The sequence below is a fragment of the Canis lupus genome, chromosome 29, assembly GCF_011100685.1.
Source record: "Canis lupus familiaris isolate Mischka breed German Shepherd chromosome 29, alternate assembly UU_Cfam_GSD_1.0, whole genome shotgun sequence".
In the NCBI taxonomy this organism is placed as follows: domain Eukaryota; kingdom Metazoa; phylum Chordata; class Mammalia; order Carnivora; family Canidae; genus Canis; species Canis lupus.
In genome coordinates this window covers 4293368-4310516 of record NC_049250.1, presented here as the reverse complement: position 1 = coordinate 4310516, position 17149 = coordinate 4293368, and the positions used below count along the sequence as shown (strand labels likewise).

The following is a 17149-nucleotide window of genomic DNA, read 5'->3' as shown; positions in this document are numbered from 1 at the left end:
ACCACCCCCTCCTTTGTGTGCTGCCATTTGGAGTTTCAAGCTCAGAGAGAAGTGATGTCTATTGATAAAACTCTGAATAAAAAATCCGTGCAGTAAACGTGTGATCCACCCATCTATGGGCAGAAAGGGACCCTTCTCTGGTACTGTGTGTAATTGTTGAATGCATCTGTGCGCTCACTTAAAGCCCATCTGTACCCTGCTGCCCAAACGTGCTTTCTCCCTATCAAGTCAGGTACTCAGAGCAGCCGGCTGGGGTGCGGGCTATACAAGAGCGCCTCTTTTAAACATTAGGAGAGATTTTGTTCCCCCATCAGCTCATGATTACTCAAGATGTAGAATCATAACAACTCTGATAATCTCTAATTTTTTTGTTTACTATTTGGATTTTTTCCTGTAAAAACTAAAATATATATTAGCGTTGTCTTGGAATAGTTGATATTTTTTCGGAGAGATCGAATCTGCACTATTTATGGGTTTTGCACTATAAAACTCTGCAGCCCAGTCACATGGCTTCTTTTTCCTAAGCCATCTGTCACAGAGGTCTGGAATTTTATGTGAATGTTGGTTGTGCAGTCTTAACCCAAGTTTTTTATTTTTTTAATGAAAAATGTCAGCAACTACAATATTTAGCATTTTACTTTACATTGGCCATTAAACTTGATTACTATAGCTCTGTTTCATTGCTATAGTTATATATCATTTATGAAGCCAAGAATTATTTTGATGTGCTTACGGCAGGATACATTGTCACAGTACGGAGAGAGAGCACGTGGCACTGATATGGTTAATATCTGGGATTTTTGTAACTAAGGTTTATTAATGCTGGTATAAAAACGTATTTGATATTATACAGATGGCATAAGATGTTGTGGTTACTAAGTCATTATCCCGGATAAGCTGTACTGTCAAATTCAGGGCTTAGGACTATCACAGGAGATTAAACTATTTGCTAAAAAGGACAGAAAGATATAGCCAAAGCATCTTAGTGCAAACATATTAGAAGTATATTTACCTCCCACAAATATAATAAAGCATATCTACCTCAGAGGCTGAGAGATTGAGAAGAGGAACTTCACAGGTAAAACAAGCAAACAGAAGACGCGCCTTATTTTCTGGATCAGGTGCGAGCCATGATCCTTTGGAGCACAGCCTCACAGCCCACACCTCAAGGGTGTGTGTTGGGGAGAAGGAGGCAGAGTGTAAATGGGGAGTTAGCATGAATCCCCAGGGAAGGAACTGGCTGCCCTGTGCGTTAAGGGATCTTGCTCACATTTTCAAAGAGACTCCTGCTTTGCCAGCCAAGAGGAAAAAGAGTAGAGACGTTGTCCAAGATTGTATTGTGAATTGATGGATGGTAGTGAAAATACAGAGAGTATTTATCTGGCCCACTTAAGAAAAAGATGAGAGTGCTCTTCTGCACTCTGAGAGTTATCATGTGGTAGTGTTCACAGTTGGCAGCAGCACAGGGCCAGTCCTTACACATGTATCATTTGGAAGATCCAGAGCACATGGGCAGGTGTTGGGACTTGTACCTTAGACCACCACCACCACCACAAAGAGATAGCCAACTATATCCCAAGGAAAATGCTGCAAGGTACAGTGAGTTTCAAGTCTCATACAATGCGTCTGGAAAATAATCACATTTATTCTGAAGTTTTACTGTCCAACTTAACCCCAAACAGTCCTGATGGCAGCTTGCTACCTAATGGCCCCCAGAATCAACAACAGTTTGCCCGTCTGTCTCCCTACCCCATTCCCTCACCAAGCTAACAAAGCTTTTCTGGTTCAAGTAACCCAGGGGAAAAGGTCACATTCATATTAATCTAATATTCCAATAAAAATTCTCTTGCAGCTGGTTATTTTTGCATATATTCCTGTTAGATTAATACTGTAATGGGGGGGTGAGCTGGGAAGTAGTGTTGTGCCTTTTTATAAACTCAAGTGTTAATGCTATAAATGATGAATTGAGAGTGATAATTCTGCAAGCCAGAGAAGGAGATTTAAAGCTAAACTTCAAAAAAATATATATATAAAACAGGGTTAGTCAATACATTTAGCATTTGGAGCATCTTATTTATATTAGGCTCTACTTTGCTTAAACCCAGAAACACGAAGCTCACTAATGGTGCTGCTCTTAAAAGTCTGCCTAAGAATTGAACATTAACCAAAGCAAATCAGAAAGCTAGATTTTAAATCAGATATACTTACATAAAAGCTTGCATTTAAAATTATCCCTTAAAAGCCCCACATGGCTAGGCTATAACTGCAAACTGCTTAAATGTTTTTCTGTTTCCTATTGTATACCAGGGAGCCGAGATAGAAGTGGATGAAAATGGCACATTGGACTTAAGCCTGAAAAAAAATCGAATCCTGGACAAAGCTGCACCCCTAACTTCCTCTAACACTTCTGTTCCAACTCCTTCCTCTTCCCCATTCAAAACAAGCAGCATTTTGGTCAATGCAGCATTCTATCAGGCTCTCTGTGATCAAGAGGGCTGGGATACTCCTATCAACTATAGCAAAACTCATGGGAAGACAGAGGAGGAGAAAGAGGTATTGTTTCAATATGTCGATCACTAAGTTTAAGACAGAATGTGATTGGAGAGTATTCTCAGCTTTTTCCTCCTACGTTACTTTTCGTATTCCTGTTTAGATATCACATAATTCTGTACCTTGTTTCAGACTTTGGTAAAGTGATGATCTTAAATTTCACCAGAAACTGATAAATGAATCCACCTTTTCCTGTCACTTCACTAAAATGATGTCACTGCAGTGAACTTGATCCCCATTAGGGCTGCAATTGTGTGCACTGCATGAGAGATTATATTAGCCATCCCTTTAGATGTCTGTAAGGTGTAATCTGTCACTCAACACTGAAATGCCAACTTACTAACTCTGAGCGGTAGAAGATGAAATCAAATCAGGGATGAATACAAACCATGCCAAATTCCTTGTGAGTTGATATGTTTAAAGAAAAAAAAAATAGCCACTGTCTTTGGAAGGGTGCATCACCTTCCTCAGCTTTTTGAAGTTCAGAAACTTTTGTGGGGAAACTAATTTGATTTTAGTATATGCTTTAACATCTCAGAGCATAAGTTGACATGAACAGTAGTGATCACAAGACGGGTTGTTTCTCCAATTCCCATTCCTCCTTCCCTCTCTTTCTCCCTCCCACCCTCTTTTCCTTCCTTCCTTCCATCTTCTTTCTCCCTCCCTTCTTTCCTTGCTCCCTTCAGCACAGTTTCCTGGCATTTCCATGTCCAGGCAGTAACACAGGTCCTGAGGATGCAGCACCAAATGAGACAAGTCCCCCCTCCCCACAACTACGCTCAGTATAGTAGAAACACTGGCAGGGAACCAAATGGAATAGCACGAGCAGGCCCACAATGAAGAAGAAAAATGCCAACCCTACGTAAAGTGGTCAGGGATGGGTTCCTGGAGGACCCCCTAGGATCCAAGGCAGACTCTTAGTCACTACCACCCACAGCATCACATAGAAGTGGGAGGGGAATTCACACAACAGCTATTTCTGATTACATTCTTCCATGCTGGTCTTAGTCATTTTATTCTGCTTGGCTTTACAAAATCTGCCTCAAGTGTTTGGGGATAGTCTTAGCTAATTTTAAAAGAAACTTTTCTAAAAATCGTGTATGTTTGACTCTGATCATTATAAAAGTAATACCTGCAAAGTATTAGAAGCGGGTTTACCTTAAGCGATGACCACAGACAGACGAACATGTACCTCTTCGCTCTACCCCATCCCTCCCCTCTGCGCCCCCCCACCCCCGGCCATCTTGGATTTCTGCAAAATAATAGCAGTTACACCTAACTTCTGTTTATTTTTATAATCTGTAAATCTATCATTATCACATTAACTGGTCATTCTGCACAATTGGTCTGAAATGGAGGTAAGGAAGCAGTGGCAGGTTATTGAGAAGCACGATCTCAGTGAGTTCAAGATTGTTGATTCAATCTCACTCTGTAGAAGTGAGCTTTAGAGAAAAAGAATACCCTCTCATTCATAAAACTACTTCATCTCCAGCTGGTCCAATAGTTGATGGGATCATGGCATATCCCACCCTACACCACCAAAAGGAAACCTAATCCTAGTTAAAAGATCTGTTGTTGATGGGGGTTCAGTAAAAGGCTCAAGTCACGTGAAGGACTGTATTTACAAAGTAGGTAGGCATAGTTGTGCCCCTATTCTTGGGTGAATCCCACTAGAATAAAACCCACCTTGTTTTTGTTCAGTAGCATCTTAGTGTTATATGCAGGGTGGGACTCAGACTTTCCATCCCCACCCTTGTGACTGCTATTAATGAACCATGGTCAATCACCAGAAATCTTCCTTCCAATGTCGGACATACTGATTCAGTTCTGAGTAGTAATGAAGCAAATTTGCATCAAGTGGGTTTTTGTTTTCATTCATGGTCTCTTGTATTGTTTGATCTTGGTTATAATTTTTGGCCTTGGCAACAGTATTAACAATGCACTCTTATATTCTGAGACACTCCTCCCATTTGGAGGTCTAGTAAGTACCTCAAGAACCTCCTTGGCTATACCTCTTATCATTCAGATAGCCAGAAAATTAGGTCTCATAACAAATATTTTATCTTTATTTCCAATCTTCTTTTTCTTGCGTAATTCCAAAAAACATCTGGATTTACCCTGGCAGCTTCATGGATTCAACTGGAAGATGTTCTTATCCAATGCTTATGTATTTGTGACAGTGTTTTATTTCCCAGCAAATTCATGGGGAAAATGGATTTGTTTAGATTAGATTTCTGCTCCTTTCAGAATGGTTTACTTACTTCCAGTCTGACAGTACAGACTTTTCACTGCTAAAGTTCGCAACCTAAGAATTCTGAAATCTGGAATGGAGAAGTTATGTGGCGATTCAGTGTCACTAAGACTGCCAAAAGAGGACTTTAAAGATGTTAAGTGAGTTCTTAGAGTCAAAGTGCTTGCTCTAGGCTTGATTGACAAATTTTTAGAGAAAGTGTGCATGAGTGAGTTTGAAAGGGGGGAGGGTTGAGGGAGAGGGAAAGAGAAAACCTTTTAAAAAAAATTTTTAATGGGGTTCAATTTGCCAACATATAGCATAACACTCAGTGCTCATCCCGCAAGGTGTCCCCCTCAGTGCCCATCACCCAGTCACCCCAACCCCCCACCCACCTCCCCTTCCACTGCCCCTTGTTCATTTCCCAGAGTTAGGTGTCTCTCGTGTTTTGTCACCATCACTGATATTTTCACTCATTTTCTCTCCTTTCCCTTTATTCCCTTTCACTAATTTTTATATTCCCCAAATGAATTAGGCCATATAATGTTTGTCCTTTCCTGATTGACTTACTTCACTCAACATAATACCCTCCAGGTCCATCCACCTCGAAGCAAATGGTGGGTATTTGTCGTTTCTCGTGGCTGAGTAATATTCCATTGTATACATAGACCACATCTTCTTTATCCATTCATCAGAAAGAGACAATCTTAAGCAAGCTCCACACCCAGCACAGAGCCCCATGCTGGGTTTGATCTCATCACCCTGAGATCACACCCTGAGCCTAAATCAAGAGTTCCATGCTTAATCAACTGAGCCATTCAGGCATCCCTGCAAAATATTTCTTAAGCTTAATTTTTATTGTCACAGTGAGCTGGCCCTGAGTGATTCATTGCTGAGGGAAACTATACCTGATGGGGACACACTCCCACAAAAGTGCTTCTGAAGCACTGTAACTCCTAAGACAGTTTCTCACCCCTTCTTCTTTGTGCTTTCGTCTGTGCTGAGGTAATCTACAAATAGACACTGTTTATTGCCCTGTTCTGAATCTTATAAATGAGAACTGTGATACTTGATAGTTATTAATTTGAAAAAATAGGTTGTATTCAATGTCCTCATTGTGAAGAGAGACACTGAGTTCAGTAAGAATAAAGGTAAGCAATCTTTATACAGTGTCTCTTGTCCTAACAAAAGCAGAATGAAAAGCAGGATTATTGTCCAAGTTTTGGGAGGAGAAAAATTGAGGCTCAAAAAGGTTAAATTGTTGGTCCTTGGTCATATAGAAATTATGACCATTTCATTTTCATTTCACTAAAATGAAAAAAGAGAAGGGAGAGAACAGAAAGAAGGAAAATCTTAAACCGCCCATCAAAAAGTGGTGGCAGCTAGGGAATATTGAGGACAACTAGAAAGGGAAGGGAAAAAGAAAATGAAAAAGAAACGGTTCTTGGCGAGGCGTAGGAGACCCAACAATGGTTTATAGTGCTTCTCAGGGCAGCAGAACCAAACTTCCCCTGACCCTGATCTACTGGACACAACGACACAAACCAGTCACAGGAACTGGTCCATTCCTGTCTTTTCTGGTGAGCTCCGCCTGGATGCTGCACTTAGCCCAGGCAACAGACTGTGAATGTTTGAAGATCAGGTGATGGTCAGCTCCAGATTTGACATTGGCACCTCCACCCCTATCCCACACGACACTCACATATACGTATACACACACACACACACACACACACACACACTCATGCACACAACCAGAAATGGAGTGATTATTCCTGATTCATTGCTATCTAGCTCATATGCACAACAGTTGCTTAATTTTGGTGGTAATTTTCAGAAAATATTGTCTGTCTCTCTCAGTGAAATAGCCTGTCCAGATGCCCCCTAAAAAAAAAATTCCTGAATCTGGAAAAAACTCAAAAAATCTCGAAAGGAAAGTGCTGAGAAATAACTAGGGCTGTCAGTTCCATTCAACTGTCAGTTCTCCAAAGATTTCAGGGCTTAAAATGTTAAAAGTGCCAGATGCTATTATCTGTTATTCATGTTACCATTATGTTCTGGTCTTTACTGAAATCAATATAAACTTCCATCTGTACATTAAAGGAATTTCATTGCATCCATATACTTTCTAAACACAATATATCTATGCCAAATTCTCTCTCACTATCCACAGGATAAAATTATTATTTTTAAAATTACATTTTAAATTTTGAAAAAATTTCTTCCAAATGACATTGGCTTATTTTTTACTCAGTGCTATTTAAAAATTTATCTAATAGATTGTGCAACAAAATTAAGAATCCTTTCAGTGATGGTCACCTATATTTTAGTACATACGCTCTCTGCAGGTCTCTTGGGGTAGAATGCTGAGCGAAGAAAAGGGGGAAAGACAATTATTTCATAATGTAATTGCATGCTAGGATTCCATAGTTATTACAAGAACACAAAATATTTTAAAGGTCATATCCAATAAAATTATTCTATTAAAACATTACCATATGTTACTATACCAAATTAAATGCAATATATTCTGCAAGCATTATGTTATATACATTTTAGTTATAATAACTTAAATTTTCATAATTGATAATTTCCTTCAAAATCATGTATTCCTTTGTCTTCAATAATATATAGATTCAGCAGCCAAATTATATATATTCACCTATAAATGTAATGCCTTTAGGAATACTTTAGGAATACTTAGTTTTATCATAGAGAAAATAATAAAAGGCTCTTTTTCACTGTATGCCATTAAAAAAAAAAATCAGCATCTAAACAGAAAAACAAAGGTTGCTCCACACTGAGACAATATTGGATTTAGCATTTGTATCTACTTTCAAAAAGCCAAGACATTTATAAATTGTAGTGGGAAACACTACCTGGGTAGAATCCAGGTAGCACCAAATGGAATAGATGGTGGCATTACCAGGTTTAGGGTCTTATAATTAGGAATTACTTCACGTTAGACATTTATATTATAAAACTTAAAAAGGATAAGCACCATCCATCTATTTTGCTATAGATTCCATGGAAGTCTCATCAAAGTGGTACTTCTCTTTCTATCTTAGAGGGCAATTATAATCAAGACCCATTCTCCTTATTTTTAAGTGGTGTATTGTTATTTCCTACTATTTTTACGTATATCAATTTTAAAAAATGAGAACTTTGACTTCTAAATAATATGAAGAAAGAAATTGTACCAAGCCAGATTTTATTAATTTGGCCTAAAGATAGCTTTACTTGAAATAGTTTACCAATGTACTTACCACTATAGGGTTTGTGGAAAACGGTTTAATTGTTATCCAAGTAATTAATTTAAAAATTACACTTACCTTTATGACTGAGATAAAGGTATAGAATTTTTCCTTGGTTGGGAAAACCCAGGGCCATTCTTTTCCATTGATTTTGAGTGTAGACACAGGATTATTAAAATTATGTTTTGCCATCGCATTTTTGTGTCCATTTGATTTAAAAGAGACTTACCTTGAAAGCTTCAAAATAGTTATCTCATTTTAAAGAGCTCAGTACTTTTGAGAATTAGAATAATTTCTATAGTTTTCTATATTAGCAATCTGATTTAGTATTAAATCCAGAAAGTATTATATTTACTAGATATAAGCTGAAAATGAAAATAAGCTAATTATGTAATTGAGGAATACCATCATTAGTCTTCTGTAAGATAATATATCAGGTGGTAAATAAATTATTTGAAAGGAAAAAAAATAAAAAAAATTATTTGAAAGGATTACTAAGTCTTCCTTATGAAATCAAGATCAGTATTAAGCTCAGAAGAAGGCCACGAAAATTAGTGATCATTCAGCAAGAAATTTCATCCAATGACTAAACGATACCAACTTAGCAAAAGAGGTAACTTAAAATAGGAAGTGATGTGAGAATAATAGCAATTATCCAGAAGAATCAAATTCAATGGCTAAATATTGTGGACCATTTATTATATATTTAAACAAACAATTTAAATGTTAATTATTTGTATATTAGAAAGGACATTTGTTAGCCTAAATTTACGTATTCTTTTTTTGTTTAAAAACTTGTGTTTCAAAAAAAAAAAAAAAACTTGTGGCTCACTTTTGCAATATTTCTTTTGTTTTACCAATGGCTGCTATGTATATAAAGAACTATTCTTATGTTCTCTAGGAAATATTCATTGTATAATAAAATCTGAAATGTATTAGTTATATAGCTCAAGAAATGCCTCTGTAGTTATACTTGGCAAAATGTGAACTTTTAAATATGTCCCTATAAATTATAATTTTTTTATTCTTCACCAAGGATAGAGGTCCATAATAATTAGGATATAACCTTATACTTATCACCTTATTAATTTTGTGTACAAATCCTGTGAAGAATATTGGCTAAGTTGTTAAGCTAAAACTCAAATTCCACCCTGATGACTTCAAATACAGTTGTCTTACCAGTATGCCCTAATGCCTTCTATACTTCTATATTTTTTTTCTTCCAGAAAGACCCAGTGAGCTCTCTAGAAAATTTAGAGGAAAAAAAGTTTCCTGGAGAGGCCTCCATACCAAGTCCTAAACCCAAGCTCCATGCAAGAGATCTCAAAAAAGAACTAATCACGTAAGCAATCTTCAATGGCATATTCTGTGAGATTCTAGAATTAGGAGACTCAAGTTCATAATTTTAAGTAGTAATATCCTGGTTTAAATAGCTGACTTGAGGAGTGTTTTAGGGCAATTTCAACCAGTCAATAGTTAAATGTTCGATACATACCTAAATTTATGCTTAAAATTTAGAGGATTATGGGAAAAAAAGTGTACGTGACATGATTTCAGACTAAGGGATGACTGAAAAAACAAAAACAATATAAAACAATTAGAAATGTTTATGTGTTTTGTTCTGTTTGGCTAATCAGAACCTTCCACTGTGCTCTGCTCCATTGAGTCAGGCTGAACTGCAGCATCTCCATAGTACTGTTTACTAGTCTCATGGCTTTAAATATAGTTTTCAAACTCATTTGAACCTCATTTGTTAAATATAGAGAAGAGCTATTGAATCATCTCATGGTATTGTGATAATCTAAGGAAACAATCTATAAGAATATGAAACGCCTAGTGGATAATATGTTTTCATAGTGTGACAATTATTAATGCTTGTGGCATAGACCATTAGGACATAGTATTCAAAGCAAGATTATTGCATTTTGCCCACTAAAGGCATAAACATTTTTCTTAATTGGGAAGTACATTAATTCATGCCTCTATTGAAATTTTTTGAGAAACTAATTACAATTAGAACTTAATTATTATGTTGAAATTTAAAAAATTTTACATGTGTTTGAGGTACAGATGGCAGCCATTTTCTTTTTGATTCTGCAGTAAATTGGAAGTCCCTAAAATCTATTAGCAAATTAATGTTTCTTTCCATAACATAATTATGATATTGTTAGCATAAGGATGATACAAAAAACCTACTACCTATAGATCTAACCTCTCTCACAGACTCCGAGATTCTCCTTGAAAGCAGAGGCCAGCTTTTTCTTTTTGGAGTGGAATTTTTCCATTTAATTTTGGGATTCTGTTAAAAATCAGTTAACATTTTTCATGATGATGAGTTCAGCGATACTATAAAGTCAGTTGTGATGATGGAGTGAAAGACCCAGAATCCATTCTTAAGGATCTTAAGGATCACATCTTTTTAGGACTAGTTGGGTCTAGCTATTCTCTCTGTGGCAGTGGAACAGTTGTTAATTTATTCAGTAACTATTTTTTGCATGCCTACTATGTACTAGGCATATATCTGCCCTTCTGGAAAGCACCTTGAAGGAAATGGGTCTAGGGATAGAGAATGTTGCTCTGGATTGGATGAATGAGTTGAGGAAATGCTTATGTTTTGATAAGAAGTTCTTAATCTGACACCTTCTGACCCAAAAAGGTCCAAGTCAGTGCTTCAGGGAGTCTATGAGCTTTATAATGCTTAATGCAAATCATTATTTGGGTAAAGGAGTTTATGGTTTTCATCACCTTCCCAAAGGGTTCTGTGACTCACAAGAGTTTAAAGACCAGGGCACTCAATGGCAGTAAGTACTAGTTAAAACTTCAGTAAAGGCCAGGAGAAGGGACAAGTTTTCCAGGAGCAGGACAAGTTTTCTGGAGCAGGAACTCTGAGCTGAGCCCTAAGAACCAGTAGGACCTGGAGAGAGAGAGAGTGCAGGCATGAAGTCAAGCAGGCTGGAGCCCTGGGAAAACTGCCTGGTTGCAGGTCTTGCATGAGCAAGCCATGGGTGTTTAAAGAGAAAAGTGAATTAATGACACGGTGCTTTAAGAACAGCGTGCAGAATTACTCTGAAGCTGGATACACTCTTGGACTATGTCAGGAAAGTCATCTAAAACATTGATATAGACAGAATAAAACACTGATGTACAGACTCAGAAATGAGATCATGAGGCTAGAGAAAGTATAGAAAGAAAGGCATAGAACACTCTGAGGCCTTGAGGACACACATCCCCACATGCCCTTGAGAGGCAAAGAGGAAGCCTACAAAGAACACAGAAATGAGGCTGTTCGGAGATGCAGGAGGACAACTAAGAAAAATGATTGCCATGGGAGCAAAAAGCTTCTTTTTTCCCAAACTGGGCATCTGATATTATTGATTTGTACTGTAAGTTCAAATAGGTTAAGAAAATACTGGATAAATATTTGGAAAATAAGTCTTACAAAGTAATGGAGGCTGGGAAGGGAGTCCAAGGTGGGGAAATTCAGAGAAACGTGTGCTGGGACAGCGCAGGTGTTGCCACCACATTTCTACAAGGATAATAATGAAGATTGTGCAATTTAGATCAGTTGCGTGGCCCTATTTTTTTAAACCTTGAAGATCTATGACTGTGGGTCATTAGAATTTAGAGTGTGATTCACACAAATCCCTCATGGATACAAGTTGGCCTGGGCATTGTCAAGATGGCAGGCTCTCCTAGGTTCCTTCTCCACCTCACCTCCAGTTATCAGGCAAGGGAGTAGAGATATCAGGATAGACGGTGAGGGAGGAGGGGGCAGGAGGTGTTTTAGGCAAACACAAGACAGGAACTGTTGCTTTTCTACATTTATAACCTTAGCAAGCATATAGTCCTGGCTGGGTGGTGTTTCACATGAGTAAGTGAGGGAGCAAGTGAAATGCAGAAAAACGTTTTCTGTGTGTAAATGGTGAAATATTGAAGTATATTCATACACAAATATATTCAAAGCTGCCAATCAATGAGAGACTCTAGCAAAAAGTAATCCTTCCTTTTAGACCCCAGCATCTTCTGAATCCCTCGGTATAAAAGTTATGTTTCAGTTTTTCTAATTAAAAAATTAAAGACCCTCTCCTAACTGGCTTTCACCTCAATCCCCTGTCTCTTCTTCCTGTTGTAGCTAACCTCCTCAAGAAAGTGTGGCTCCGTATCTCCCTGATAGGCCTTCTCCAAGATAGGCTTTCATCTCATCATTCCACTGGTATCATCCTTAATTTCTCCAGAGAATCCATCTGTGTGTGGTTTCTTGGTCCTCTTGACCCTACTTGACAGAGCTGATCACTTCCTCCTCTATCTTCTGCACCTGGCTTCTAGGATACCACATCTTAGGACAGTTTCTCACCTCACCTGCCTAGACTCCTGGGCAGCCTTCCAAAGATAGAATGTCTCAGAGTTCAGTCCCAGAACCTCTTCTCTCCACTGTCTACACTCAGTTCTTTAGTTCTCAGTGTTAGAACCATCTGGACTCCAAGGACTCCCAGGCCTGCGTTACCTCTGGACCCACTTGCAATGGCCACAGGGAATGATCTCTCCTCTCTCCGGAAGACCCTGCCCCTCACTCTTCACCAGCCACCTCTTCTCTTTTCCTCTAAGTCTTCGGGGCCTCACTGTTGTGATTCCTTCTGCGACAGACCTCAGCAGGGTGCCATATGTCCTCATCCTCCCTCAGCTCTTCTCTCAAGTGCCACTTACCTGAGGGGTCTTCCTGGCTACTTATCACCACCAGTCCCCCAGTCCTGATATTCCTATCCCCTTTTGACAGATCTCCAGTTGTCCCTCAGTATTTATCACCTTCTAATCCACTCACACATTTTGCTTGCCTGTATTCTCTATTGTCTTCCTTCCCCACTAGAGTGGAGGCACCAGGAGGCCAAAGGTGTTCTTTCATTGATTTTGTTTTCTCCTACATCCATACCATCTCAGTATGTATAGTATTTGCTATACTGCCTCTCACTTTCCCAGCTACGTGAACAGTGAGTTAGGAGCAGGGAACACATCTCAAATGCTGTTACAGGCCTTGCACATAGAAAGTGCTCAAAGAAATTTTTGCTAGGGCAGCACTGGTTTATTGTGTTGACATGTGACTGATTCTTACAGTCTTAGACTTCATTCTTTGTGGATTCCATAGGCAAACATCACTGGGTAAAATATCAGGTTCTCTTATGAGTTTAATGTTCACCTGAGACTCAGTGGCTGGAGCGACATGGCGAATGTAGTACCAAATACACTAGAGCTTCCATTTCGCCAAACACTGTTTCTCCCAAGAGGTGACGTGGGATTAGCTCTTCACTTACTCCCTTGTGGAGCTACCACTCAAGTTTTTAAAATCTTTGTATGGATTTTGCTTCCTCATATAATTTTGAGTATCTTCAAACAAGGCAAATTTTCATCCTTTGAAGGTAGATTTTTGGAAATTGTGAGAGTCATTCCAAACTAAATGTCATGTACAAAATTAATTAACCTGCATTACCATTTTGAACAGAGACATGAAGTGAGATTATTTTGTGATGGACACTTCTCACTGGGACAAAGCAAGTACAAAAGAGGAAGTGTTCTAAAAACAGTGGAACAGTTTTTGAAATATAATCTAATCATGAATTCTTAGAATATTAACTCTAGAGACATCGCGGTTCTTTCCTAATTTTCCAGACAGATGAGTGCTTCAATGGATACTGCTCGTCTTAATGTACCTGTGCTAATAGACTGGTTTTATAAAAGTCTTAATACTCTATAGTTTCATCTTTTTTAAAAAATTATCTTTTGCTTTATGTTTCTAACAGATAAATGTACTTTGATTATCAGAAACTGTTTGCAAAATAAGATTTTTTAATGTCGTTGATTAGAATAAATTTTCTTAGAGTTTGAGGGCCACTTACTGAAGGAACTAACTAGCTTGTTTCCTTTCTCTAAATGTTAATACTTTCATTTGCAAACCAACTTAGAATGTTTCACCAAGCTCCTATGGGTACATGTAATTGGGTAAGATTATTCATTGAAAATTTGTAATTTGTATCAGAATCTGAAACAAGAGCTTTTCCCAGAACAACGCTGTCTCCAGTCCTTTCTTTATTCCTTGACCTCTTTATACCACCAAACTTTAAAAAAAAAGGTAATTAGCAGCTAATTAAATGCATACTTTATTGCTTAGTTCCTGATTTAGAACTCATTGGCATCTTTGCCTCTCCCAGCAGTATTGATAGGAGTAATTAAAAAATATAAATAAAATTTAAGAATAAAATAAAATAAAATGCAGTGCTGTTTTTGCACACTAGGTGGCCATGTATTTCTGAAATGGGGATTCCCAGGCAATTACAACAGATCTCTCATGCTCTGAATATTACAATTGTATAGTGTTCAGAACAGAGTGTTTCTCCATTTATTGGGTGAATGGTATTTGCAAGATAACTGAGCTCAAATGTTAATCATTGTTTTTTTTTCTTTACTTGTTTACGTGTATATATAGCTACCACATTTTTCTAATATCCCATCTAGGGAGAGGGGTGGGGGAAGAGCCAGGTAAATTCAGCTTAGATTGAGCCCTAAAAATCAAATATCTCTCTGAGAGATGGAAATGCTCTAACTCATATAGTTTCTTTTTCTTTTTTTTAAGATCTTATTTATTTATTCATGAGAATGCACAGGGAGGAGAGAGAGAGAGAGGCAGAGACACAGGCAGAGGGAGAAGCAGGCTCCATGCAGGGAGCCCGACGTGTGTCTCGATCCTGGGTCTCCAGGATCACGCCCTGGGCTGCAGGCGGCGCTAAACCGCTGGGCCACCGGGGCTGCCCACACATATAGTTTCTTTAGATTACCTGAGGATGATAGAAAGAAAGTAGCTCACAGGAAAACAAAACAAAACCTAAGGTGACATTTCAGAAAATCTTGGATGTTGGCCATCTATTTCTAAATGTACCTTCCAAGGGGTGATCTCTGTATTCTACACATATGGATAAGCCTTCACTTCAGGCCGCATGTCAGAGAAAACCAGAAGCCTGAATGACGTAGCTGATTTTTCCTTTAACACCATCACAAGTAGCGCTGAGTAGGCTGGGGTCAATCTGCTTACTACAGATAAGTGACTTTCGAGCAGCATTAGAGGAAAATAAATGACTGAGAAATGAAGGAATCTATTAACTACGGAAGTGAATCTTCTTATATTATTTTTAAGACACACCTAAGATGCACGGAATGTGACCAGCTTCTGCGATACAATGGAGTGCACCAGTACAGACTCTGGTCTTTGGCAGATGGCCTGGAGAGCCTACTGCTTTGGTGGTTAATTAGCAATTGTCTATGATGGTTTCAAGGTTTGGATAAAATTGATCCCAAGCTTTAATAACTAAATTTCTTATCGGTTTCTATATTGTCAGCAACTTTCCCATCTAAAATATTAGTTTACCTTTCCAGTATATGTAGTATTTTCAAAGATTTTCTTTTTCAGATAGTTTCTAAAATACTTACTAAGTTACTGTGATGACCTTCTTTATAGAACTCACAAAAATCCCCGGGGCACCTGAGTAGCTCAGTTGGTTAAGCATTCGACTCTTGGTCTCATGTCAGGTCTTGATCTCAGTGTTGTGAGCTCAAGCCCCACATTGGACTCAACGCTGGGCATTGGGCTCCACACCAGGCATGGAGTCTACTTAAATAAAAACCCTCAAACTCACAGAAATTCTTTTCTGAATCTGTCATATAATTGGTGCCAGTATTCCTAAGAGCCACTCCCATTATAAAACACAGGTTTATAACATCTATATTTTCAAAGAAACAAAACATCATTGGTTGTTGGCTTACAACATCACTGGGGCATATATTTTAGCATCACTTTCCTGCATGATTTGAGTCTGAGAATTAATACGATCTTGAAAACAAATACCTTCAGATCATGCCAATTTTTTTCTAGCTTGTCTGCTGGTTCTTAGATAACATAAATCCTTGGTTCACTAGCTCCTGCGTGTCCTGTGCTGTGCTAACTGATCTCGAAAAGAGAAGCTACCTCATAACCTATAGATAGAGCAAATGAATCTGTGAGAAGCACTTGACTTTAAATCTATATTTTTTTATTGACTCAGCTGTCCAACGCCAGGATGTGATGGAAGTGGCCATGTCACAGGAAACTATGCATCCCATCGCAGGTAACTAATAGCCTACAATATTTTATTCTAATGTAAATATTCATTCTCACCCATTCTCATCTTCCAGGAAGATACTATCTGGATCTGGAATTGAGGAGTGGGTTAGTTGGAGCTTTGGGTTTTTTTCCCTCATCAATAAAGCTAATTTAAATCATCTGGCTTTTTATTTCTATGGCATAGAAGTCATGATTTTTGGTCAAAAAGTTTTCCGATCCTATTGTGCAGGTTATAAGGCAAAAGACAGAGTTTATGTTAGGGCTTTGGCTCTGTCTAGCTTTAGGACTCAAGTGAAACCAAGATAAGATAGTAGCATGACTTGGGTTGACCACTTTGTGGGGTGTGGCATCCTCAGCCCTGGGCAAACAGCAGATCAAGGTGTTAAACAGTGCAAAAAAGCTGTGTTTAATCTTTCCACTTACCTTCTTCATTGGTGTGATTTGCTTTCCCTTTGGGCACCAATTAAACTTTTAAGACATCACTCCTTGGTGTGCAGTAGAAATGCACTCCAAATCGGTAATCATTGTATCCCTGAATTCTAGAGTGGAGGAGTCTCATTGGGTTAAAGCCCTTCATTTGATAAAATAGCAAACTTGAGTCTATGAGAAATAATTGAAGTGCCCACAAGCCCAAACTGGTTAGAGTAGCAAAGTCAGATTATAGTCTAGTTATATTTTTCCCATTTGCTGGTCACCAGTAAATTTAGCATATGTTCACAAACTCAAGATACCATTTGAGTTTGATCTGTATATGTCATTGTTGTGTGTTTTGTTTTTGTTTTTCTCATCCCTCTTTAGTGTTTCTGGATGTCCTTTAGCAGATAAGACTCTTAAATCCCTCATGGCTGCTAACTCTCAGGAGCTTAAGTAAGTATTGGAATCATGAACTCCTAGCTCTTCCTCAGCTGTGTTAGGACTCCCCTCGTTCAAGACCCATGTGGGTCTTCACTAACAAGTACTAAATCATGACTA

At 38.2% G+C, this 17149-nt stretch overlaps 1 protein-coding gene across 7 annotated transcripts in view; it reads left to right on the top strand.

The window, feature by feature from the left end:
• The window catches only part of ST18 (ST18 C2H2C-type zinc finger transcription factor), a 145591-nt gene that overhangs the window by 105770 nt on the left and 22672 nt on the right, over positions 1-17149 (top strand). For 6 of the 7 annotated variants that reach the window (XM_038579292.1, XM_038579290.1, XM_038579291.1 and 3 more), the window contains 4 exons: positions 2308-2553; positions 9261-9376; positions 16119-16181; positions 16976-17044. In XM_038579292.1, the coding sequence (XP_038435220.1) occupies positions 2308-2553; positions 9261-9376; positions 16119-16181; positions 16976-17044 (494 nt within the window). The remainder of the gene's footprint in view (positions 1-2307; positions 2554-9260; positions 9377-16118; positions 16182-16975; positions 17045-17149) is intronic. The other variant, XM_038579294.1, reaches the window with a different exon arrangement.